The sequence below is a fragment of the Heterodontus francisci genome, chromosome 27 (assembly GCF_036365525.1).
Source record: "Heterodontus francisci isolate sHetFra1 chromosome 27, sHetFra1.hap1, whole genome shotgun sequence".
NCBI classification, from domain to species: domain Eukaryota; kingdom Metazoa; phylum Chordata; class Chondrichthyes; order Heterodontiformes; family Heterodontidae; genus Heterodontus; species Heterodontus francisci.
The window spans coordinates 45,730,916-45,757,843 of record NC_090397.1 but is presented as its reverse complement, the minus strand read 5'-3'; the positions used below and the strand labels follow the sequence as shown (position 1 = coordinate 45,757,843).

The 26,928-nt window shown below is 42.1% G+C and overlaps 1 protein-coding gene across 2 annotated transcripts in view; it reads left to right on the top strand.

Moving 5' to 3' along the window:
* reln (reelin) overlaps positions 1 to 26,928 on the top strand; it is a 399,693-nt gene that overhangs the window by 311,103 nt on the left and 61,662 nt on the right. For both annotated transcript variants that reach the window (XM_068059265.1, XM_068059264.1), the window contains exons 37-45: positions 4,259 to 4,343; positions 6,793 to 6,975; positions 8,202 to 8,373; positions 9,309 to 9,411; positions 10,216 to 10,442; positions 12,774 to 12,994; positions 16,349 to 16,496; positions 18,889 to 19,147; positions 23,016 to 23,265. In XM_068059265.1, the coding sequence (XP_067915366.1) occupies positions 4,259 to 4,343; positions 6,793 to 6,975; positions 8,202 to 8,373; positions 9,309 to 9,411; positions 10,216 to 10,442; positions 12,774 to 12,994; positions 16,349 to 16,496; positions 18,889 to 19,147; positions 23,016 to 23,265 (1,648 nt within the window). The remainder of the gene's footprint in view (positions 1 to 4,258; positions 4,344 to 6,792; positions 6,976 to 8,201; positions 8,374 to 9,308; positions 9,412 to 10,215; positions 10,443 to 12,773; positions 12,995 to 16,348; positions 16,497 to 18,888; positions 19,148 to 23,015; positions 23,266 to 26,928) is intronic.

Below are 26,928 nucleotides of genomic sequence, written 5' to 3'. Positions count from 1 at the left end.
TGTGACGACAGAGTGCAGAAATTTCTGCTGGCCATCCCAGACATGGTCTTTCTCTGGTGGAATCTTCCCGATCCCACAGGGGCAGGTTTGAAGGCAGGACTGGGAGCAAAGTTGGAGATTAGGCCTGGCAGCAGTAGGTTGCCACTTAGGCCTAATGAGGAGGACAGTGAGGACTTCATCAGCATCTTCCCAGCGTCAGAGCAGACCTCCGCTGAGTGCAGACTCAGGCAGCTCCATGGAGGCAGCAGGTCAGGAGTGAGGGGTGCCATTGGAGCCGGAAGATCCACGTCCCAATGATGGGGCCAAAGGGATGGAAGGCTGCACCCACGACCAAAATGAATCCTCCAGAGGGGTCTTCCCTGTGCTCCAATGGCCCTACCAGCAATGGACCTCTTCATTTCCGGATTTTTAATCATGCTTCCAAGGGTGCCTCCATTTTGAGGCACCCTCATGCTCACCTTTCTACCTCAGGCTGGCCACAGCTGCAACCCCTCTGACTGGGCCTGCAGCCTCTTGAACCCACCCACTGTCTTTAATTGGATGGTGGACACAGAGGCAGTCAATTAGGAGGCTGCCTCCCAGAAAATCACACCAGAGGGGACACTGCAGGATCAGGACCCGACTCCTGAAAAAAAATTTCAGCAGAAGATTCTGCCCTCCTGTTCTCTCTCCCTCTCTCTCTCTTCTGCTTCCAACTTCTGTGGAGATGGTAAGAATGAGAAGAGCAGTGAGTTTTTATGGTCCAATCATCCCTTCCTGTTAGGGTTCTCAAAGTATGAGCCTCAAAAGGGACAGGCCGTTCCTAATCATTGATCATGAGCACTTGGTGAGTACAAACCATCAGTGGGCACAGGTCTTCCCACGTCTACATCCCCAACAGCATTAGCTGAGTGAGTGCCACAGGATTTCCATTTATCCTGCCATGGCCTGCAGCATTAAGATACAGATATCTGCTGCCTATTCTCCTATACCCTGTCATTCTTGAGAATTACCTGCAATCTTTTCCCCCTCCCATTGGAAAAGAATCCTCAGTCAGTTTCAAGTGACAAATATTTGATAAACTCTCCTCACTGCTCTTACGGAATCGTCTTTGTCTAAGGAATATTATGTTGAACTGGTGCCCCGGATTCTAATGGTGACGGTGTCAGAGCCATAAACCAATGCAAGTCTTCTCCTGCCACACTTACAGCTGCCACCAGCATTTCGCAAAGTCGCTCATGTTATGCTTGAGCACTGAGTTCCTGTTTTGTGATTCAATGCGACTGAAAAAAATTTATTTCAGTCAATAAAACAGATATTTATTATTTCTGCTTAATAAAGAAATATGTTCTTTAACTGTAGTCCATGAAAAATCAAGGAGATCTACAGATTTTATAATTTCTTAAGATATATTTTCACACAAATCATTGTAACAATGGGCTGGATTTTGCAGCCAGCAGCGAAGCAAGGGTGCTTGCCGCTGACTTTGAAGAAAGCTGTTCACAAAGATCTAACAATCTCTGTGGTGTGGATTACACCATTCCTAATGGCTGTTTAAATCCAGTGCCAAGTTAAGCGGGTGCAGCAACAGTGATTCAGTGAGCAAGTAAGCAGGCAATCACATTTTAAGCAAACCAGGAAGTTAAAAACATTGAATCCCTTCATTTTGAATTTACATTTTCAGATAGTAAAATAAATGATTATGATTGGATTAAGGTAGAAGCTAAAATAAAGATAAACAAACATTAAAAAATTTTTTTTCAAACATGTGGAATTTTTTTGATCATTATGGAGAAATTTGACATTCCACATATGTAAAATTAGCTTCTCAGAGCCATTGAGGAGGAGTTTAGCAGTAATTATGAAGTTAGAATGCTGTTAAAAGCCCAGTTACACTCATTCAACAAGGTGTAACTTTTTCAAGGGTTTGTACAGTGAGACTAACAGCGTGAGAATGAATGTTCTTAGCAATTCATCGTTTCCCATAAATTGCTATCTAGGGGAACCTCAACAGCATACCCTCTGGAAAAATGTAGAATCACTGCCAGCAACTTCTGGATTTCCGCATTATTCTGCACATGTGCAGACACCAGATGTTGCTGTTAGTTTCAATGGAGTAATGATGGCAAATGCTGACAATTTCACCGTCATGACCATTGCAAAATCTGGGCCAACATGTCACAAAACAGCTGCAAGTTATTCTTGTGGAAGTATCAAAAGAAAGTTGTCCTCCTCACTCATGAATAAACAAGAATTGCCTGTCAACATGTTGCATAATTTTAAATAAATGTATATCTTGTGCAGTACTGTATATTCATACATTATGAACTGGTTTGAACCTTAACCATATTTATTTCTGTTAATCAGCATGGTGCCTCAGAGGTAACAGCAGTCTTTACTAGACAGCTGTCTAAATCTGCACTGTACACCTTATGGCAAATGTTACGACCAGGTGGGAAAGAGGTCAAGGGTTCCCTCTCAGCCTTCACCTGGTCTTAATGTAACGGGGTTTAATTTTAAAAACACCATGTTTTTAGCTTCCCCTTGGTGAATCCTTGTTCACCGCGAAGACAAAGAAATCAACACAAACAGGCTTTCTTAAGTTTAAAGGAGAAAAGTTGGAATTTATTAAAGTTAAACTTAAATTCCAATTCGGTTAACGCCTACGGATACACACCGTGCCCCATGCTAGCATGCATACGTGATACACACATACAAATAGAGACAGAAAAGCGCAGAAGAAAAATAAAGTGGAAAGGTTTGAGGCAATATCTGAAGAGTTGTTGTTACGGTTCTTTGAGCTCACTGTAGAGTCCTTGATTGTAGGTAGATCTTGCTTTTCTTAGGGGCTCAGTATTCTTAAACCTTGTTTGCTGTAGGAGACTTTTCTCTCTTGGGGTTCATGTGTCTTCAGTGGATTCAGAGGCTTGTGAGAAAGAGATGGGAGCAGACAGGAGAGAGGTCTTCTCAGTCCAGGAGCAAACAGCTTTCTGCCCAAACTGTTTGTACAAATTCACAAAACTCAGGTTACCCAGCAGGTTAGTCATGTGACTAGCTGGTTTGACCATGTCCATTTGTGTATTCGGCCATCTTAGCGGTCAATCTGGAATGCGAGCTCCCCCATCTTCAATGTCTGGTGATCAAAAGTCCATTGTGGGTTGAATGTCAGGGAATGGCTGCTTTGTCCTTCCAAACACCGTCTGCCAATATGCAAACGCCCTTCCAGCTATGGCCTATCTGTTCAACAAGTCCTCCCCTCACTCCAGTAACAGTTTAAAATCAATGTTCATGATAAAATTAATGTGCCTCATTCTTGGCAGGTGGGGGCCTAGCATGACACAAAGAAGCTTTTGTTAATGCATCATTGCACTCTTGGACCTGTTAACTTCATCCAGAGACCCAAACCGGTCTAAATTTCATTGTAGTTTTCACAAACAATCCAAAGTTACAGAGAAATGAAAACTGAATTTTATACATATACTGTCCTCCAGTGCACGCATGGTGCCGACCAGTCTGTGTAATATCAGCTCCCTCTTGAATGTAAATGTGAGCTGTTATTTTATCTGCTATGTTTCCACCTAATTTCCTCTTAACAAAAGACTCTCTCAATAGATCATTTTGCATTTACAGCATTTGCTCCTTACCAGTACAAAAAGCCATTATCCAGGTTATTCTGATATACTTTTGGTCGAATTTAACAGTGGTGTCATTTAAGTACGAATCCATGTCATGCATCTGCCCCAAAAGGTATATGACACAATCACTCTTTTAAAGACTTCTGGTCTGATATAATTTAACCGTCTCGACACTCTCAAGAGTGGTGGCTTTAATATTGCTGTAATTAATACCTATAAGTCCTTTTGGCGATAAATAGAAGGCAATGAAAATAATATGAAGAAAATGAAGTATAATCCTTTGTGGGGTGCAGTAAAATTTCTGCCAAGAGTTATATTTTAAAAGATAATAAAAATTACTTTCTTTTTGTTTGTTTAATTGACACAGAGCAGATGTACTGTGTTAATAGTTTAACACACTGCACGGTTTGTTGTCAGAGACACTTACTTGAGTCTGTTTCCTTCAACATATAAATATAGCTGAGTTAATTAAGATATCTGTTCATGTCCAATTATTTGTGCAGTATTTATGAAAATAACAGCACTTTCTCAAACTCATTTCTGAATCACACTTTGCAAGAATGCCGGTAGTAATCTGCATGCTCTTTGTACAACATACATTCTCATTGGTTCGACCCACTCACTTACCTCTTTATTTCCTGCAGGAGGGACTGCGGATGCTGGTTTCCAGGGACCTGGAGTGCACAAATACTTTGTACATTCAGTTCTCATTCAAGTTCATAGCAAAAGGTCTGTTTGTTTTCTTTTCCCAGCAAGCACTATTGAAAAGAATCCCAAGTAGTCATTCCACAGAGTGTAGACAATGTCATTCGGAACACTTGCACTTCATGTTGCATAGATAAAAGCAAGGCCAATGGAAAATGTTGTTAAATATATATAATAAATGCCAGGAGTATGAAATAGAGCAGAAATGTGGTAAATGCGCAATAGGTCAGTGAACATCTGAAAGGGAAAGACAGGTTAATGCTTCAAATGGGACTCTTTGCCAGTTCTGGTTGTTGTTATAACTCAAGGGAATGTGGGGAGGTTCCACTAAAAACTATTTTCCTCCCCAATTTTCTGTCCTGTCCTGAAGTCATTGACTGTTGGCAGGAGCACTGTGGCACTGGCACGAGTTGCATTTCTGTACCTCACTCAAGTGTCTATCTTCCCTATACAACATTAGACTGATCACTTGTGGAGGGCATTGCAGACAAATCCAAAAGCCCCACTCACGCACCTCACCATAGGTAAATCAGGAACAGCAACACTGGCCAATTTCACCTCCCCCCTCCTCCCAGACCATAATATTAATTCTATGATGTAATGGCACAGGCAGCTGGAGTTTATGTAGTATCACACTGGTCAAGATGCAGTTTTGCACTTCTGATCCCGTATGTGATGAATTTCTGAGCTTGGGCTGTCAGGGTGGCATCGAGCAAATATCAGGTGTAGCCTCATAGGGAAGTTGAAGCAGAGGAAAAAGGTATGACGATGGCTCACTCCAGACTGCTCCTCTGCATCTCCTAGTGACTTGATCAAGACAAGCATTGATAACAGATTCCTATTACTGTTCACTAAGGCACTGAGGTAACCTCAAAGAGGGGGAGGAGAGAAAATAAAAGTTTCCATGAGTGTACTGAGCACCTATGGCTATGAATAAAAGAAAATTCCCAACAGCTTCCTCTGCAATAAAAATAGCAGACATGTGAGAGTATCCACGAAAATCTGTGTGAAATCAGGAGTAAATATTGGAACAGTTCTGGTGACAAGCAAGTTAAAATGACAGAAGGATTATTTCAGCTTATTAAAAAGTTAAATATTCAGCAACTGAACTACTGAGAGGGTTTATTTATAATACAGAGCCACCCGTACATATTACTAATCCTTAAGAGAAAGGAAGCACTTGCTTGAATGCATGTTTTAAAAAAAGTTAATTAATGGATGTTTTTCCTCTGGTTAGAAGGAGTGCTATCTCGTTGATTGCACACAGTTACTCCAAAGAGCTACCACCGATTTAATGCAATCTTTATGTCGAGTTTGGGCTAATGCTCACTGTTAGAATGAGGCTCACAAATTCTAATTAAATGTATCAGCTTGGGCTTCAGATCTGTCTCATCAGCGGTAGATTATTGTTATTTTGAGTTTTTATATAAATAAAGATCAAACAGAAATTCTATGATTTGTGTTATTTCTAGATGCAGAATCCAAAAGTCCAGAAATTTATTATGTCTGTTTCTATTACTTCACAGAATATTAAATCCCGTTCACAATTTGAAATATTCTAATGCGTTTCCAGTTTACATTTGTACTTAATAATGTGACTTTAATCTTTTCTTTGCCCGTTTTTATTGTATTTTGACCCTCTTTTGATTTCCCTCCCCCCCCCCCCCACCAGCCCCCATTTTATGCACGATGCAGCAGGATGATTTCCCTATGGGGCAGTGCCTGTCCTTGGCTCAACCTTTCTTCTTTACCATACAGTCTAGTTCAGGGAGACACTAGGTGGAGAATTGCAGTACACTAACTTGGAGATGTGACTGTCTGGGTCTCCGAATTGTTCGGCTGGTACCTTGACAGGCAACATCTCTAGTAGATAGAGGGGGTAGGGAAGAACATTCATCTTTATTGTGCTTACTCTACCCATTGTGATATATGAGCAGGTTATTCCACCTGGTTGAGTTAATATATATACTGGTGAGAGGCAGGGGAGTTCCTTTCATTTCACAATGACGAGTTTCAGTGTGACATACACGTCAAAGTATCTAAAGCTGGTTGCCGACTATGCAAAGTGGTAGGATTCTAAAATTTGTCAGGGGACATCTTACTGTGTGAGGAACATGCCCTCATTAAACTGCTTGAGTTTATAATTGACAGTCACGCACAGTCTTTGATGTGGAGAGTGAAGTGGTTGGATTGCTTAGTATGTCATGAAGTCCTTCAAAAGCCAGTCTCCTGCATTTACTAATTACACATGTGGTGAGCTGCTTCAGCTCTCAGTGGGACTTCTCAATAGGGGAACTATTGACGTTCCATAGCATGCAAACAAAAATTAAGCATAATTTTCTTCAAGAGAAATTAATTTAGTGGTGCCTGCCATTTCTGTGATAGATTGCAGCTGGTCTTATTACCATATGTGCCTTTGACTGTATTGTTTTGATGACAATTTTATTGTTCCCAATCCTGTGTTTTGGCTCAGGTGCCCCTGACCGGTCACATTCTGTTCTGCTGCAGTATTCCATCAATGGTGGCATTACCTGGCATTTGATGGATGAATTCTACTTCCCTCAGACAACAGAGGTCCTCTTTATTAATGTTCCCTTACCACACACAGCCCAGACCAATGCAACACGATTCCGCCTCTGGCAACCTCACAATGAAGGTAACAAGCTGGAATTATGTTGAGACGTGTGTTGTCATTGAATAGCTTCTGGGGTCCTTTGGAGTGTTTAGCTTGCATTTTTAATGTAAATTAATTCAATCTATGTGTTAAAAGCTTACAGAATCAATGCTGATTTTCAGAATACAAATACATATTCCATTTGGCATTCTGTTGTACTATACTACATAAGATGTATGTTTTATGACTGAGGTTGAACACATGGAAGGTTCACGGACAATCTTATGCTATGAATGGAACCTTTAATGAACTTTGTACTCACTGTCATCATTAAATGCTCTGAGGTTAGAAACAGTGCAGGCAGATGCAGAGAAAAGCTCGCTCGATTCTGCCCCAATGTTGTCAACACTGACTTCAGAAAGCCATCCCATAACATTTCCATTTCTCACACCAGTGACCCAATTAAAATCAGAAATACGGGTAGTATGGAATCAAATGTTCAAACTTTGCCATGCTTCACAGTAGAGCACGAAGACACTGCACATCAGGTTTAACTCAACTCCCTATCTATTTATGCATAAAATTATCAAGATCCTGTACAAATAGGCAGATTATAACATAACCCTATTATACCACCTTCAGAGACAGAAAACCACGAATGGTGATTTCAGCAGCATTGTAACTTCCCACCTAATCAGCCCCTCATTCCTTCCAGTTCTAGAAAGCACATGACCCACCTTCTCATTTCAGTAACTAAGAGTCTTGTTAAGTTTCTTTTCTGAACACAACAATCTGATTTTCAGATTCTTCAGCTGTCATTGAAATTGATAAGCTCGATGTACAACATTGCAGTTTGATTTTTGTGTGAAAAAACTTTCATTTTGACCACTGATTAAAATGGAGTAAGATTATTTAAAGCAGCACCAGTTTATACTCTTTAATCTTTTTGTCTTTATCCTTTGATTGTAATGGCTATTAAGTACCGTGATAAACTTTATGAATGCTGGACTAGAAACAGATCTTTTAAGAATCTTTAAGAAGGTACTGAATGAAATGGTCTTGTTTTATTTTTACAGAAATCTAAACTGACATAAGATTGATGAATAGAAATAGAGATAATTAAGCTCGAATACACAATAGCAAACTCGTTAAACTCATACAGTACAGAATTAAAATTGAACTTCTAATTAAGTCGCACAATAAGCAGTTTGTTTGACTGCTGAGAAACTGAAGCCAAATTCACTCTGATTTTCTATTCAACAACAAAGGGAAAAAGGAAGAAATCTGGATCATCGATGACCTCATTATTGATGGGAACAATCAGAAAAATCCTGGTGTTTTGTTGGATACGTTTGACTTTGGACCCAAAGAAGACAACTGGTTCTTCTACCCTGGTGGAAATATTGGCCTTTATTGTCCCTACATATCAAAAGGAGCCACGTAAGAATAAGAGCTTCTCCTTTGAATGAGGATATTGGTCTTTAACTGTGTACAATATTAACAACATTCTAGTAACCTAAACTGATGCCTCGGTCCTAAACTCTAGAATTCCCTTCCTAAATCTCTCCACCTCTCCACCTCTCCTCCTTTAAGATAGTCTTTAACCCTACTTATTTGACCAAGCTTTTGGTTAACTGCCCTAATATCTCCTAATTGTCAGATTTTGTCTGATTACGCTCCTGTGAAGTGCCTTGGGATGTTTTCCTATATTAAAGGCGCTATGTAAATGCAAGTTGTTGCTCTTGTAGATGGTTAAAATTGATCTATTTAATGTGACTATTCTCAAACTGTCCTTCATCCTTCTAAACAAATATTTTTTTCAGCAAAATATATCTAATTGCTAAATGATCTGCTGTATGTTGGTTCACTAAGTAATAGGAAAAGCTAGCTGTGTGTTGACTACCCAAGAACTGTTACATTACACTAGACACTAAGGTCTCGAAATACATCAGCACCAAACCCTTTTTATGGGCATAAAACAGCTGTTTCAGGCTCCCTTTACAAAATTCATTAGTGACTGGCCAAGAATGCAGTGAGTATTCTCGGGCATTTAGCAGCCAAACCTGTGGTCCTTAAAGGGACCTCCTAAAAGGTAAGTTGTAATTTTTTTGCTTACCATGTTGTGGAGCTATGAGGAGCAGGAGTGCTCCTTCCAGCTCCACATTACATTTGCAGGCCACTGCTTTTTTTTTAAAAAAAGATTGTTTTTAGTGCTAAGCAGGATTATCATAGCATTTCTTAATTCATTATCCACTCCTCTGAACACTCTAAAGCAACACTGTGTTACACTGGTTGTGCCCTCTCTCAGTGTGTAGATTTGATTGATTTGTTACTGTGCAAATTTGATATTTTGGATTTGTTTTTCCATTGTCAAGGGAGGAAGATTCTGCCATAGTCTTCGTGTCAAATGTAGTTGGGGAGCATTCCATCACAACACGTGATCTGGATGTTAACGAAAATACCATTGTTCAGTTTGAGGTAACAACAGTTAGAGATATTTACCTGCACCTCAGGCTATTAAGTTCACCATGTTCTTTTTACATCACACAACTTTCAGGCTACAACTACACAGGGAGGGTGAGAAATCATAGTCTAGAAATTCAGCCATGCAATGCCCGTTTTGTAGGCACTAAGCAGCACATTATTTAGGTTCGGGTCCTGCATGTCTTGCAGAAACTGTTTCCAATTTACGAACACCCCAGCACTGCACACGCCTCGTGCTGAACTCGCACAGCGCAACATGGCGTTATCCCAAGGAGGAACAGAATACAACCAGCAGCTAAAGTCATCTAAAATGGGTTCTCTGTTCATTATCCTGAACTCACTATGATACTTTACCAGTGTTAACCCATTTAAAATAGGCCAGTTAATTCCTGAATTAAAAGGAATAACAAACAAATAAGGCATCATTCAGCTCATATCACCAATAGTTATCTGTAGGCCAAAAATGATACGTTTGTAGTACTAGATATAATCAGTGATGAATACTGCAAAATGCATAACCATATATTTTATCTTGGTAACAGCACAGCTGGAAGAGATTTACTGATAAAAGAGCAGTAATCTGGGGCAGGTAGAAGTTCCTCTAGGAATATTTTGAAATTCCAATTCATGTTTATTGAGTCAAACCCTTGTTGCACTCCCACTGAAAACAGTGTGAGAGCAGTTGTTCAAAGTTGGCCATACTTCTACAGCAATATGTAAGGTCTTTATTATGAATGAAAGAAAATATAAACTTAAACTATTTCCATTAATGATGCATATTTCCTTTCATAATTTCAGATTAATGTTGGATGCAATATCGACAGTTCAGCTTCAGATCCTATTAGGTTGGAGTTCTCGCGTGATTTTGGAGCCACATGGCACTTGCTTCTGCCGCTCTGTTATAGTAGTGGCCACATCAGTGCACTCTGTTCGACTGAACTCCATCCCAGCAGCACATATTATGCTGGTACCACCCAGGGTTGGAAGAGAGAGGTAATCCACTTTGGCAGACTCCATCTGTGTGGGTGAGTTCCTATTTCAGAACATATATGTAACTTCCTTTCCACATGCACTTTGAACAGTCATTTTAGGACTCAAAAGTGTCAATCTTTTATTAATTGATCTCAACCCCAGCTCAACTCCTCACAATATCCCGTAGTAACTAGAACGATACCAGGTTATGCCTATCAGGAAAGATTGAACAGTCTGGGGCTTTTTTAAACTGAGTAGAGACCTGATAAGGTCTTTAAGATTAAGAAAGTGTTTGATAGGATAGATGTAGAGAAGATGTTTCCACATGCGGGAGAGACCAAAACTGAGGCCCATAAGTATAGAATTATAACTAATAAATCGAGAGGGAATTCAGGAGAAACATCTTTACCCAGACAGTGGTTAGAATATAGAACTTGCTATCACAAGAAGTAGTTGCGATGAATAGCGTTGATGCATTTAAGGGGAAGCTAGATAAGCACATGAGGAAGAAAAGATTAGAAGGATATGTTAATGGGGTTGGCAATGGAGAGCGGGAGAAGACAAGTGGAAACATCTTCTCTACATCTATCCTATCAAACATTTTCTTCATCTTAAAGACCTTATCAGATCATCCCCAAAATTAAAAAAAAAATCTAGAATGTTCAATCTTTCCTGATAAGCACCATAAGGATGGTGCTTTCACCAGATACCCGAAGTGGGAAGAACATTTGTTAAAGAGGACACAAGGTATTTTATGAAAATGGCTCTACATGGACTAATATTGCTGCTGCAGGCAGGAGAGATGGGGAGATGGCCAACAGTAGGTCATATCCCTCCATCACATGAGTTGGCACTCTTTCTGCCACTGCTCGCACCACTACTGCCAATCCTGTTCTGGTCTTATAGTGGGTCAGCAGGGAAGTTTCCCTAGCCCCTGCATCCCCAACGGCCCCGCCAACCCCTCAACACCATATCACCAGGGTTGGAAAAAGAAAATTGTTCAAAACTAAAAAAAAAATTCTCTACTAGCACTTGTCCCAAGCCAAAGGGAAAGTTTACCAGCAATTCCAATCTTTTTGTTTGTACCTATTCCCGGCGCCAGTTTTTCTTGTATTTTTCTCTTTTGGCTTTCATTTCTTGATGTGAGCCGCTTCTGCTTTCAGACCAGGAATGTCTCCTTGATCATAATTACTCTACCATCCTTAGCATTTATTTCTCTATCCATTTTTTAAATTTATTTTTCACTCATTAGGTGGTACCATGCTGTTGGTAAAAGTGCAGACAGGCACAATGATGCCAAAACAAAAGGTCATTCACCTGCGTCCTTGGGACAATACAATTTCAGTCAGGACTTCAATATGTAAAAAAAACCTTTACAACTGATGCACTGAGTTTGCAGTGATTGTTGACCTATTGCTCATTTGACAGACTGGGTTGGATTTTACCAGCCCCTCGACGTCGGGGGTCATGGTGGGGAGGCCTGGAAAATACTTCCAGGAGAGGCCTGCCGCGGGCCTCGAGACCAAGAAGGCCCCGCCCCATTTTACTGGCGGTAGAAAGGCCTTGTGGCTGCCCCCCACCCGACGACAGAAGCTGAATTTAAATAATTAAATAAATTTTAATCACTGAAAAATTACTCACTTTTTCACAACGGCCATCCCACACTGATATTCCAGCCGGTTGCCGGAAGTCCCATGCCTCTGGATCACCGTTCGGAGATCTGAGGCGGAACACTGGTGGAGAGGGGTGAGGAGTGAAGTTTTCAGGTTGGGAGGTGGGGGGTACAGGGAAAACTCGTACTATTGGCTGAGGGAATGGTGGAAAGGGGCTGAAGGGTAAAGTTAATAAAGTTTGGCGGGGGAGGTTTGAGTTGGGAAGAAAAGTTTTTTTTACGGGGAGAGGGCAATAAACAAATTGTTTGGTCATTGGAGGGTGGGAGAGGGGCTGTGATCTTTTATTACATTTTTAAATGTAACTATAACATCCATTTCTCTTTAAAAATTGAAATTATTTGTAAGGGCTTGAAGCCCTTTAAAAATGGCAGTGGCGCTGGTCGCCATTGCCGGGTTTGGAGTGCCCGCCCCCTCTACGTCCTCGGGGGTGAGCGTTCTGCCCCCTCCATGTAAATGAGCCACTGGGTTAAATATCGCGGTGGCTGAGCAGTGCACATCTCACGCATGCACTGTGCTAAAAATTCAGCCCACTGATTATCCAATTCAAATGAGACCTATGTCCAACGCAGCGATTTAGTTTTTTTTGTACTAAGCCCTTTTTATTTAGTCTCATCCCGCAAGACAATCTTCCCCAGATGAGCAGCTTCTATTGATTCTTTTAAGTTTATTTTCATATAGCTTGTTTTACAGATGTGCTTCTTGTGCTCTCAGATCTGTGAGGTTTCGATGGTACCAAGGGTTCTACAGGCCAGGTTCTCAACCAGTGACCTGGGCCATTGATAATGTCTACATTGGACCACAGTGTGAGGAGATGTGTAATGGACATGGCAGCTGTGTCAGTGGAACCCAGTGCATTTGCGACTCTCGGTATTCTGGACCAACCTGCAAAATCAGCTCCAAAAACCCAGATTTCTTGAAGGGAGACTTTAAAGGTGTGTTGAAAAAATATATTTGTAATTTAGTGAGGCATGGGTTAAATGAAGTTGCACAGAGCAGTAACAGTGGGTGTGGAGAGTGAAGGGCACCTCTCATGGGTATGTTGATTATAAGCATTCCAGTGTATTTTATGTTAAATGGGGAATATGAAGGTGTTTAAAATGAGGGTAAACATCAGGTTATGAGTTACTTCATTTGCTTAAAGTTACCTCTCAAGCAATCTAGAACGTTCATTCAGATTATCCACCAGGGTTTTCCACCTCTTTGCTCACCCATGGCTTCTGTCTATTAACGTAACTGGGCAGAAAATTGCAGGCTGGTGGATGGAGAAGTGGAAAACCCCAGACAGTATTTTGAGCTTCAGCAGTTAGGCCCATCGATGGAATGTGAATTTTTGCACCACATTAACTTCCACTGTCCCAGTCAATAGGATCATCAGAATTACGGGGAGGAGGGAAGAAGTGTTTAATCCTGACTTTCTGGACATCATGGTATGGGGCAGGCTTGATGGATCAATTTGTCTTTTCCTGTCAATTTTGTATGCTTGTGTGATTCAATAGAAAGAACGAAATACTTGTATTGAGAAAGCACTTTATCGTGACATCAATATGCTTCAAAATGTTTCATGCAGTGAATTGCTGTTGGCAGTATGGTGCCTGTTATGTAAGCAAACGTAGCAGCCATTTTTCACCAGCAACAGCCCACAAACGACTATAAACAAGTGGCCAGTGTCATGCTAGGCCCCCACCTGCCAAGAATGAGGCACATTGATTTTGTCATGAACTCTGATTTTCAACAGTTACTGGAGTGAGGAGAGAACTTGTTAAACAGATCAGCTGTGACTGGAAAAAAATTTTACATACTAACAGACATTGAAGGTGAGGAAGCACATTCCAGGGTCTGCTAAGGAGGATACCATCCACAAAAGCCAGGGCTGGTTAGACCAACTGGTCGCACGACTAACTGGCTGCTCCAGGATTTACTTTTGAACTGGCCACAGAGAGTTTGAACTCAGAAAGTCTGTTTGCTCCTGAACTGAGAAGATCTCTCCTGTCTGCTCTCATCTCTCTCTCACAAGCCTCTGAATCCACTGAAGACACATGAACCCCAAGAGAGAAAACTCTCCTACAGCGAATAAGGTTTAAGAAGAATACTGGGCCCCAACGAAAAGCAAGATCTACCTACAATCAAGGACTCTGCAGTGAGCTCGAAGACCCATAACAAAAACTCTTCAGATATTGCCTCAAACGTTTCCACTTTATTTTTCTTCTGCTCTTTTCTGTCTCTATTTGCATGTGTGTATCGCGTATGCATGCTAGCGTGGGCGTGTCGTGTATCCATAGGCATTAACCGAATTAGAGTTTAAGTATAATAAATTTCAGCTTTTCTTCTTTAAAGCTAAGAAAGCCTGTTTGTGCTGGTTTCTTTGCCTTATAATTGGAAATCAGTGAACAAGGATTCACCAAGGGGGAGCTAAAAACACGATGTGTTTAAAATTAGACCCTGTTACATTAAGACCAGGTGAAGGCTGAAAGGGAACCCTAGACCTCATTCTCACCTGGTCATAACACCAGTTATTCTGCTTTTTGGTTTTTTTTTTTGGAGAGAGGAATGTTGGTCAGGAATCCCTGCCTTTTGAGTTGTGCCAAGGGCTCTTAAACCTGCACTTGAGCTTATTTCCCAAATCACAACATCTCCAACAATTCAGCTATCCCCCAGTACTTTGCTATTGTACTCAAGTGTTGGACTCGGGGCTTAAACCCACAAAACCTTGACCCAGTGACAAGAATGCCACCAACTGAACCAAGCTAACGCTGTCAATTAGCATGAAAAATGTCTAGGATTATTGTAACATCTACTCGACCATGATCATTGGTTGGCTTGAAATATTGGTCTCCCAGAGTGTGAGTGAGTTAAACCAAGACCCTGTCTGCTCTGTCAGGTGGATGTAAAAGATCCCTGGCATTATTTAGAAGAAGAGCTGGTGTGTTATTCTGATGACCTGGCCAATATTTATCCCTCAATCAACATTACAAAAACAGATTAACTGGTCATTATCACATTGCTGTTTGTGGGAATTTGCTGTGAGCAAATTGGCTCCCACATTTCCTGCATTACAACAGTGACTACTGTCATGCAGGCCCCCACCTGCCAAGGATGAGGCACAGTAATTTCGCCACATGGACATTAACTTTCAAATTGTTGCTGGGAAGAAGAGAAGGCCTGTGACAAGACGTGGCCGGGCCCCTGGCTGGAAAGACATTTTTTGCATATTAACAGACAGTGCGTGGGACAAAGGAGCTATCCCCTGCTCCAATACAATCCACAAACAGACATGGTCAGACCAGTTAGTCACATGACTAACTGGCTGTTGCAGAGTTTGAACTGAGAGTTTTAAATTGGAGAGACAGTGTTTGTATTGGCAGAAAGCTGTTTGCTCCTGGACTGAAGAAGACCTCCTGCCTGTCTGCCTGCTCCCATATCTTTCTCACGGAACTCCAAAAAACCCACTGAAGACATATGAACCCCACGAGAGAAAAGTTTCCTACAGCGAGCAAAGTTTAAGAAGAATACTGGGCCCCAACGAAAAGCAAGATCTACCTACAAGCAAGGACCCTAAAGTGAGCTCGAAGACCCAAAACAAGTACTCTTCAGATATTGCCTCAAACTTTTCCATTTTATTTCTTCTGCTCTTTTCTTTCCCTATCTGCATGTGTGTATCGCGTATGCATGCTAGCATGGTGCGTCGTGTAATGTAGGCGTTAACCGAATTAGACTTTAAGTTTAATAAAATTTGACTTTTCTCTTTAAACCTAAGAAAGCCCGTTTGTGCTGCCTTATAATTGGAAAGCGGTGAACAAGGATTCACCAAGGGGGAGCGAAAAACATGGCGTGTTAAAAATAAAACCCTGTTACAGTAAGACCATTTTAAGGGAACCCTACACCGCTTTCTCACCTGGTCATAATACTACACCTCAAAAGTACTCCATTGGCAGTTAAGCGCTTTGAGACCTCCAGTGGTCCTGAAAGGCACTATATAAATGCAAGCCTTTCTTTTTACTGATTGAGCAGCCAAGGAGTATTGGAGGAGTAGAGTGTGAGGAGTGATTGAGAAAGTTAGGTGTGATCCATTTTAAATTAAATTTAGCATTGTTTCTTTTAAAAGATATCCAAATGGTAAAAGTTTAAAAACTTCTAAAATATGAAAATAATAAATTTTCTGTCTCCTATTCAATAATCTTTTCTAACTATAATGCACATTGGCTTAAAAATAGATTTACTGGCAAGGCAGCCACTATAAATCATTTTTTGTGTTTCAGATGCTAAACTTGACTTATTTTAATTTTCAGGCCCCATAGACCCAGAGAAATTTTTGGTGGTCAGTGGTGGGAAACCATCCAGGAAATGTGGCTTAATGTCCAGTGGAAACAGCCTGTTCTTCAGTGAAGAGGGACTGCGTATGTTGATGACTGTAGATATGGATTTGTCACATGCAAGGTATTTGGAACACATTTAGCTGCTGGGCTTTTCTTCCTTGCTTGTTAAGCCTTTTGTAAAGGGCCATGTTGTAAAGTGCTCTATTCAAAAATAATTTCAAACGAAATAAGGTGTAAATGATAAAAGTCCATTCAGGCAATCAAGCTCTCACTGTTCTTTAGGTCTCTGTACAGACATATCTAAACAATTTATGTCTCCTGTCATGATTGCATGTGTGGGCTTGAGTATTAGAGAATATATGGTACTTGGGAGGGAACTGAAAGTAGCTTTGTGCTTTGGGGAAAACATCTGACCTGGTATTTATTGTACGGTCAAATAGCCTATGTAGCCACAGTGAGAGCAGTAAGTAAGAACAATACAGAAGTCTTTAATAAAGCATTTGTTAAATCTTTGTTAAAGTTAAGGTTGTGATTTCAAGTGTGATTCATTTCAGCCTGAGATGTGACTGTTGTATCCTCAAACGAATGGGTCCACTAATGTTTCCATTGAAGCTATATTCATTGCACCAAGTGACTGTCTATTCTAAATGTGGAAATAATTACTTTCCTAATCAGCTTTAACTTCAGGTCCCCTTCACATGAAGATCCCCTAAACTTAACATATCAATGTCTCCATTTCTCTTTTCTTCCTTTATCTTTTTCCCTCGACCTCAAGCGCAGATTTTGAAATGTTTGTTGTTCTCCTCTTTCGTCATATCAGGAGCAGAAATAATAGTTATTTTTTCCTTTCCAACACAAAATTTGACAATTACCAAATGTTTTTTAAAAAATCCCCCTCTCACCACTTTCCAAGATACACATTTCACAAATGCAGGAATTGCATTGTGATGAATTATTTCACACAGATCAGTAAGTCCAGGTAACCATGTTGGGTTATCATGTTGAAAAGATAAGAGAAATTCCAATGCATCTTTTTTCAAAACAATTGCTAAGAAAGAAGCATTTTCATCATGCTGTGTGCCAGAGCATTCTTTAATGTCATGTCTGTTAAGAGTCCAATATCCCCTCCCTGAGGTGCTGGGGAGACTGCAAATTTGAGACCTGAGAGTTGATACATACAAATATTAGAGACAGATGCTGAGTACACGTGTACCTCCCAGTGCTTTTCAATGCATGATACCTTCAGTCCTTCCAAGACTCGGACCTGTGGGATTATGGATGTGCCCTTAATGAGTTCTCATTACAAAAGCAGAGGAGCTTTTGGAAAGTCAGAACTGCCTGTGACTAAAGGAATGTACTTCAATATCAGAAAGTACATAGGAGTACCGAGGGACAGTTCTCAGATAAAACAGCGGAATTTTCAAATACTCAATATTAAAGTGGCAGTTCCACTTTGCTGAGTATACAGAACCTCTTTCAAAACATCTTTAATATATAAAAAGTTTTGCATTAGTGTATGTCAATCACACTTCAGACATCAGAGCCCATGCACCACATTTAAAACTGTCAGAAATATTAAAGAGATTGAGCCATTTTCTGCTGGTTTTCTGACCTTGAGAAACAAGTCTGTCCCAAGAACAGGAGTCAGTTATTTATAAACAGCTGCCAATTTATAGAAACTGCCCTCTGCAACTAGCCTGCAACTAACCCTGGGCTATCACTATGTAGATCATGTCCCCAGAGAAGGACCTGAACAATGGCCTTAACAGGACAGGACAGGCCACATTCAACACAATCACAATCTTAACAGCCAAAAATCACAGTGTACATGTAAGAACTGCCACAGGTCAGCTAGAAAAATTAAAATCGTATAAAGTTGCCATATAAAACCACAGCCTATTCACAATGTGTTGCAACATCAACATGTTGGAACCACTTTTCCCCCACCCCTCAGAAAAGCCCTAGTTTTAAATTGTAACCTACAGTTCCAGTGTGTGTTTAACATCTGCCTGCTTTTGGGTATTTTATGGGTTGGAAACAGCACCACAATAAATGACCAGGCTCAATATGCCATACCTTGCCATGTCTGGATAAATGAACAAGTTAGCGTTCTAAACATATATCTGGAGGGTCGCTACATGAACCATTTCTTTACACAACAGTCTGCAGAGACCCTGTAGAAAGGATATTTTAACAGTGGTAGTATGACGTTGACGTGCGGAAGTAGTTTTTTTACAAAATGAGTAGTTAGGAATGCACTGCCTGACGAGATGGTGGAAACAGATTCAGAGGGAGCTTTCAAAAGGAAATTAGATAAATACTTGAAGGAGAAAAGTTGCAGGGGTATGGGGAAAGAGCAAGGGAGTGGGACTGACTGACTTGCTCTCCAAAAGTGCTGGTGCAGACTCAGTCAGCCAAATGGCCTCCTCCTGTGCTGTCCTATCATTCTATGAAATACCAACTGATATTTTTTATCGATTCTGTATTTTGTTTTCTATTGTCTCTACATTCAGGTTTGTCCAGTTCTTCTTAAGACTAGGTTGTGGGAAAGCATCCCCGGACCCCAGGAGCCAACCTATGCTTTTACAGTACTCCCTGAATGGAGGCCTCAGCTGGGGTGTTCTCCAGGAATTCCTCTTCAGCAACTCCAGTAATGTGGGCCGATACATTGCACTCGAGATCCCACTGAAGGCTCGGTCCTCTTCCACCCGTCTGCGTTGGTGGCAGCCGTCAGAAGACGGGCATTTTTATAGCCCCTGGGCCATAGACGAGGTGAGAGCTTGCATTAAAAATCAGTGTGGTAAAAGAGCTGTGATAAACAGCTGTGGCCAAGGGTTTTAGTCCATAGCCAGGGCTAGCACCACAAGAAATTAGGTAAGAGCTCCGTGTCCATAAGGGTAAGGAGGATAAACATGAGCCAGAATTTCTGCTTTTGATGACAATTTGGTGACTGCTGTTGTTAGGGAGACAGTAGCATTGTGGTAATGTTACTGGACTTGTAAAACAGAGGCCTGGACTAATGCTTCAGGAACGTGAGTTCAATTCTCACCATGGTAGCTGGGGGAAGTTAAATTCAATTACTAAATCTGGAATAACATGCGAATCTCATTAATAAAGATCATGAAACTACCAGATTGTCGTAAAATCCCATCTGGTTCACTAATTTCCTTTAGGGGAGGAAATCTGTTGTCCTTACCTGGTCTGGTCTAGCCTATGTGTGACTCCAGATCTATAGCAGTGTGAAATGGTCTAGCAAGCCACTCAGTTTTATTGAACCACTACAGAAAAGTTGAATAAGAATAAAACCAGAGGGACCACCCGGCACCCACTGGAAACGACAAAGGCACACCCTGCACAGTCGATCCTGCAAAGTCCTCCTGACTAACATCTGGGGACTTGTGCCAAAATTGGGAGAGCTGCCCCATGACAGTCATACTGAATTGTATTTAACAGCCAATCTCCCAGACTCCTCAATTACCATCCTTGGATATGTCCTGCCCCTTCGGAGGTGGTGGCACAGTGGTATGCAGTCAGAAGAATGTGGCTTTAGGAGCTCAACATTAACTCTGGACCCCACGAATTCTCATGACATCAGGTCAAACAAGGGCAAGGATTATCACCTACCACCCTGCCTCAGCTGATGACAGTACTCCTCCATGTTGAACATCATTTGGAGGAAGCACTGAGAGTAGCAAGGGCACAGAATGTACTCTGGGTGGGGGACTTGAATGTCCATCACCAAAAGTGTCTTGGTAGCACCACTACTGACCAAGCTGGCCAAGTCCTGAAGGACATAGCTGCCAAACTGGGCCTGTGACAGATGGTGAGAGAACCAACAAAGGGGAAAAACCTATTTGACTTCGTCTTCACAAATCTCCCTGTCTCAGATGCATCTGTCCATGATAGTATTGGTAGGAATGACCACTGCAAGGTCCTTGTGGAGGCAAAGTCCTATATTTACACTGAGGACACTCTCCATCGTGTTGTGTGGCACTACCACTGTGCAGTATGGGATAGATTCAGAGCAGATCTTGCAGTTCAAAACTGGGCATCCCTGAGGTGCTGTGGGCCATCAGGAGCAGCAGAATTGTATTCAAGCACAATCTGTAACCTCATGACCTGGCACATCCCTCGCTATACCATTACCATAAGCCAGGGGACCAACCCTGGTTCATTGGGAGTGTAGGAGAGCATAGCAGGAGCAACACAAGGCATACCTAAAAATGAGGTACCATCCTGGTGAAGCTATAACACAGGACTACATGCTTGCTAAACAGCAGAAGCAGCATGCTACAGTCAGAGTTAAGCAATCTCACAACCAATGGATCAGATCAAAGCTCTGCAGTCCTGCCACATTCAGTTGTGAATGATGGTAGACAATTCAACAAGTAACGGGCAAAGGAGGCTCCATGAACACCCCCCACCCTCAATGATGGGGGAGCACAGCATGGTGGTGCAAAAGGCAAGGCTGAAGCACTTGGAAACATCTTCAGCCAGAAGCGCTGAGTAGATGAACCATCTGCTGAGGTCCGCAGCGTCACAGATGCCAATATTCAGATAATTCAATTCACGCCACATGATATCAAGAAACAGTTGAAGGCACTGGATACAACAAAAGCTATGGGCCATGACAATGTCCTGCTGTAAGTACTGTAGACTGATGCTCCAGAACTAGCCGGGTCCTTAGCCAAGCTGTTCCAGTACAGCTACAACACTGGCATCTACCCGACAATGTTGAAAATTGCTCAGGTATGTCCTGTCCACAAAAAGCAGGACAAATCCAATCCAGCCAATTACCACCCAATCGGTTTACTCTCGATCATCAACAAAGTGATGGAGGTTGTCATTGACAGTGCTATCAAATGGCACTTACTCAGCAATAACCGATGCTCAATTTGGGTTCTTCCAGGACCACTTGGCTCCAGACCTCATTACAGCCTTGGTCCAAACATGGACAAAAGAGCTGAATACCAGAGGTGAGGTGAGAGTGACTGCCCTTGACATCAAGGCAGCATTTGACCGAGTGTGGCATCAAGGAGCCTGAGCAAAATTGAAGTCAATAGGAATCAAGAGGAAAACCCTCCACAGGTTGGAGTCATACCTAGCACAAAGGAATCTTGTTGTTGGAATCTAATCATCTCAGCCCCAGGACATTGCTGCAGGAGTTCCTCAGGGTAGTGTCCTAGGCCCAACCATCTTCAGCTGCTTTATCAATGACCTTCCATCCATCATAAGGTGACAAGCGGGGATATTCACTGACGATTGCACAGTGTTCAGTACCATTTGCAACTCCTCAGATACTGAAGCAGTCTGTGACTGCATGCAGCAAGACCTGCACAATATTCAGACTTAGGTTGGTAAGTGGCAAGTAACATTCGTGCCACACAAGTGCCAGGCAATGACCATCTCTAACAAGAGAGAATCCTAATCATCTCCCCTTGACATTCAATGGCATTACCATTGCTGAATCACCCGCCATCAACATCCTGGGGGGTTACCATTGACCATAAACTTAACCAGACCAGCCACATAAATACTGTGGCTACAAGAGCAGCTCAGAGGCTGGGAATTCTGTGGCGAGTAACCCACCTCCTGACTCCCCAATGCCTGTCCACCATCTACAAGGCACAAGTCAGAAATGCAATGGAATACTCTCCACTTGCCTGGATGACTTACAAAAAGCTCGACACCATCAAGGACAAGCAGCCCATTTGATCGGCACCCCAACCACCACCTTAAACATTCAGTCCCTTCACCACTGGCTCACAGTGGCAGCAGTGTGTACCATCTAGAAGATGCACTGCAGCAACTCGCCAAGCCTCCTTCGACAGCATCTTCCAAACCGACGACCTTTACCATTTAGAAGGACAAGGCCAGCAGATGCATGGGAACACCACCACCTGCAAGCTCCCTTCCAACTCACATACTATCCTGATTTGGAACTGTATTGCCATTCCTTTATTGTCACTGGGTCAAATTCCTAACGCTATTGTGTGTGTACCTACACCATATGGACTGCAGCAGTTCAAGAAGACGGATCACCACTAGCTGCTCAGGGGCAATTAGGGATGGGCAATAAATGATGGCCTTGCCTGCAATGCTCACATCCTAAGAACAAATAAAAAAAAATGGGCAAGTCAATAGTGGGATGAGGACAAGACCAGGCTCCGTTGCGATGCACAACACTCAACTGCCTGCAGATACTCACTGTTTAGACCCACAGATAAAGAATGGCCATTTAGGTAAAGCTGCAGAGGGCCATCAGCACCTGTGGACTATACCTCAGCATAGTCATCTCATCAGTAAAGCAGAGGCTGAGCAGCAGGTTGGAAGAAAGAGTTTGGAATGAGAAAAAGATGTTTGATCCTTGGACAATCATCCCTTCCCATTAACCTAAGAGTGAATGCTGTGCACAATTTTCCCTTGTTCCCCAAAGATAATCAGCAAAACTTCAAACCATCTATTTGTTCCCATATTGCCAAGCATTCGAAACTGGCTGGTAGTTTGAAAATAAACCCTGAGTGCCCAGTCTCCAGTAAGTTTGCATGAATATTTTTGGCTCATTGTCTTAGTTTCTATGATATGACTTCTTTGTGTAACTCTTTTCCCCCTTACCATTACCTCTCTCTGAATAAAACAGATTGTGATTGGGGGAAGCATTACTGGTAACACGGTGATTGAAGATAACTTCAGCACGTTGGATAACAGAAAGTGGCTGCTCCATCCAGGGGGCACGAAGATGCCTGTCTGTGGCTCGAATGGGGATGCTTTGGTATTCATTGAGAAGGCTTACACCCGTTATGTTATCTCCACTGATGTGGTGGTGAACGAAGATTCTTTCTTGCAATTTGATTTTGCTGCTTCCTGCTCTGTCACAGACTCTTGCTATGGTAAATGTCTCTTTGATGAGTAAACTTTCAAATCAGGCCCTGAAATTCTTGGGGTTCTACTCAGAGGTCACCAACTCCATCTCACATTTCAGGAATGGGATTGTTTGAATAGTGAAGTGGGCATATCACGTCTGGAAAGAGACCTCGAAGGTGCCTGTCCCAAACAGGATTGATTACCTTTCCCTAGAAAAGGCTTAGAAGCCTTAGAGTCATTTATGGCACAGAAGGAGGCCATTCAGCCCATCGAAGCCTCGCCGGCTCTCCACGGAGCTATGCTGTCCTATTCCCCTGCTCAATCCCCATAGCCCTGCAAGTCCATTTCTCTCAGGTGGCCGTCCAACCTCCACTTGAAGTCATTGATCATCTCCGCTTCCACCACCCTTGTGGGCAGCGAGTTCCAGTTCATTACCACCCACTGTGTAAAAGGGTGCTTCCTCATTTTCCCCTTCGTCTTTTGCCCAAAACTTTCAATCTGTGTCCCCAAGTCCTTGTGCCATTTGTTAATGGGAACAGTATTTCATTGTCTAACTTATCTAAGCCTGTCATAATCTTGTACACTTCTATTAAATCTCCCCTCAATCTCCTTTGTTCTAATGAGAACAAACCCAGCTTTTCCAACCTAACCTTGTAACTAAAATCCTCCATCCCTGGAACCATTCTGGTAACTCTCTTCTGCATCCTCTCGAGGACTCTCACATCTTTCCTGAAGTGTGGTGACCAGAACTGAATGCAATACTCCAGTTGGGGCCTAACCAGAGTTTTATAAAGATTCAGCATAACTTCCCTGCTTTTCTACTCAATTTATGAAGCTCAAGATCCCATCCGCTTTACTAACCACCCTTTCAATATGACCTACCACCTTCAAAGATCTTAGGTGGCTTGAGTTCCTTTGAGACTTTATAAGCGCAGAATGACCATAATTTCCCAGGATAACCCAGGAACTCCCACCAAGATGCCTTTTGATGTCAGGGAGATGGGGAGTGTGGGTGGAGGAGCCATAACTCTGCACCACTGGAATTTAAAGAACCAGTGGAAACCTGGTGTGATCCTGGTATATTCAGGTTCTGCCCCAAATGCCTCTGTCCCTAAGCAGAAATTTTCCTTTCCACCCTTTCTCAGTCCAGGAATTTCAGGGCCTCAGTATCTACCATACAATCATACAGTTACAAAGGGTGATTCCACAAAACCATCCTTCCATTGTGGTGCTACCCTTACAGGGGTCATGGGTCACAGAATCCAGGCTATAAAAGTATAAGCCTATCTCTGTCCTATGCTGCCTGACTATGGCTTGTTTGGGAGCATAGGATCGTGGAATTACACCTATGATGTACAGACAATATGCATTCAACCCTGAGATCTGAAGGATCAGCAAGTTAGTGAGACTAATGCCAGCCATAGAATAGTAAATAAAATTTTAACCTGTATCAAGAGACACTTCCCAATATTTGTTCCACACGTGAGTTAGAACAAATTCATTTAACACATTGACTGATATGTTAGATCTGTCTTGGTTGCTATAGACAGGTTTCACTTTTCCTCTATTTATGGAGTTTTATGGTGTATAATTAGCCATTGATTATTTTATCAGCTACTTTATTAGATTAATTAATAGTGACGTAGAGAACATGATAGCAAGCATATACGGCATTAAATAAGAAATGGCCATCCAGCTTACCAACTCTACTCTTTCTCCAGACCGTGTACAGTCTTTGCTCTTGTAGAATCTTTCCCACAATATGAGAGCTGATTCAACAGTCCTTCAGCAGGGAACTGTGCTTGCAGGGAACAATTTCTAGACGGTGGTTTGTCATTTGTTGACATCAGTGAGCGGAACATCATGGGTTATATTCCTGCAAACTCACACAATGTATCCCCTGCGAGTGCCATGCCTGCTGGGGTGTAGAATCAGCCCTTATATTTTCTCAGGGAATGTTCTGTAGAACTATTCCCCAATCTCCAAAGGTAATCAAGTAAAATTCCTGAGTATTCATCTGTTCCCAACTAGAAAACAAGTCATCAAATCTGCCAACCAAGCAGTTGTTTTACTTTACACAGTGCCTTCAGCTCCTGGAAACTCTTTGCTCATCTTTAAATTCTAATTAAAGTGTAGATTCATTACTAAGTCTTTTGGCAACACAAAACTAATCAACAGAAGGTATTTGGCTAATTTCAAACTCCCTCCCACAAATGATTGATAAAGTCACTTCCTGCTGATATTATCATGGGTGTAGGAAGGTTTGTGCAATAGCTGCAAACAAGTTTATTGATTTAATTTTGATTGTCATGGGGAAATCAGTCAGGCAGAAAGGGTAAGCAACACAACGGTGAATTCTACAAGACTGGTGTCTATCTTCAAGTCGAGGCCTGGAGGTGGAGGACAATGGCCATGTAGAAGCTTGAAGGATCAGCACCTGTGTGTACAAACTTGAAATAGCTAGTTAGCTACACCCTGGCCATAGGACCATAGAAAAATTACGGCACAGAGGGAGGCAATTCAGCCCATCGTGTCTACGCCAGCCGAAAAAACTAGACACCCAATCTAATCCCACCTTCCAGCACCTGGTCCATAGCCTTGCAGGTTACAGCACTTCAGGTGCATGTCCAGTTACCTTTTGAATGAATTGAGGGTTTCTGCCTCCACCACCATTCCTGGCAGTGAATTCCAGACACCCACCACCCTCTGGGTGAAAAAGTTTCTCCTCACGTCCCCTCTAATCCTTCTACCAATCACCTTAAATCTGAGCCCACTGGTAAATGACCTCGCCGCTAGGGGAAACAGGTCCTTCCTGTCTACTCTATCTAGGACCCTCGTAATTTTGTACACCTCAATTAAGTCACCCCTCAGCCTCCTCTGTTCTAAGGAAAACAACCCTAGCCGATCCAACCTTTCTTCATAACTGCAACTTTCAAGCCCCGGCAACATTCTTGTAAGTCTCCTCTGTACTCTCTCCAGAGCAATTATGTCCTTCCTGTAACGTGGTGACCAGAACTGTACGCAGTACTGCAGCTGTGGCCTAACCAGTGTTTTATACAGTTCCAGCATTACATCCTTGCTTTTGTATTCTATACTTCGGCCAATAAAAGAAAGCAGTCTATGTGCCTTCTTCACCACTCTATCTACCTGTCCTGCCATCTTCAAGGAGCTGTCGACATGCACTCCAAGGTCTCTCACTTCTTCTACCCCTCTCAGAATCCTCCCATTTATTGTGTATTCCCTCGCTTTGTTTGCCCTCCCCAAATGCATTACTTCACACTTCTCTGGATTGAATTTCATTTGCCCTTTTCCCGCCCACTTAACCAAACCATTGATATAATTCTGGAGTCCACAGCTATCCTCTTCACTATCAACTACATGGTCAATTTTTGGGTCATCAGCAAATTTCCCAATCATGGCTCCCACATTTAAGTCCAAATTATTAATATATACCACAAACAACAAGGAACCCAACACTGAGTCCTGTGGAACGCCACTGGAAACTGCTTTCCATTCACAAAAACATCCGTCGACTACTACCCTTTGTTTCCTGTCACTGAGCCAATTCTGGATCTAACCTGCCACGTTCCCCTATATCCCATGGGCTTTCATTTTTCTGACCAGTCTGCCATGCGGGACCTTGTCAAATGCCTTACAAAAATACATGTAGACCACATCCATTGCACTAC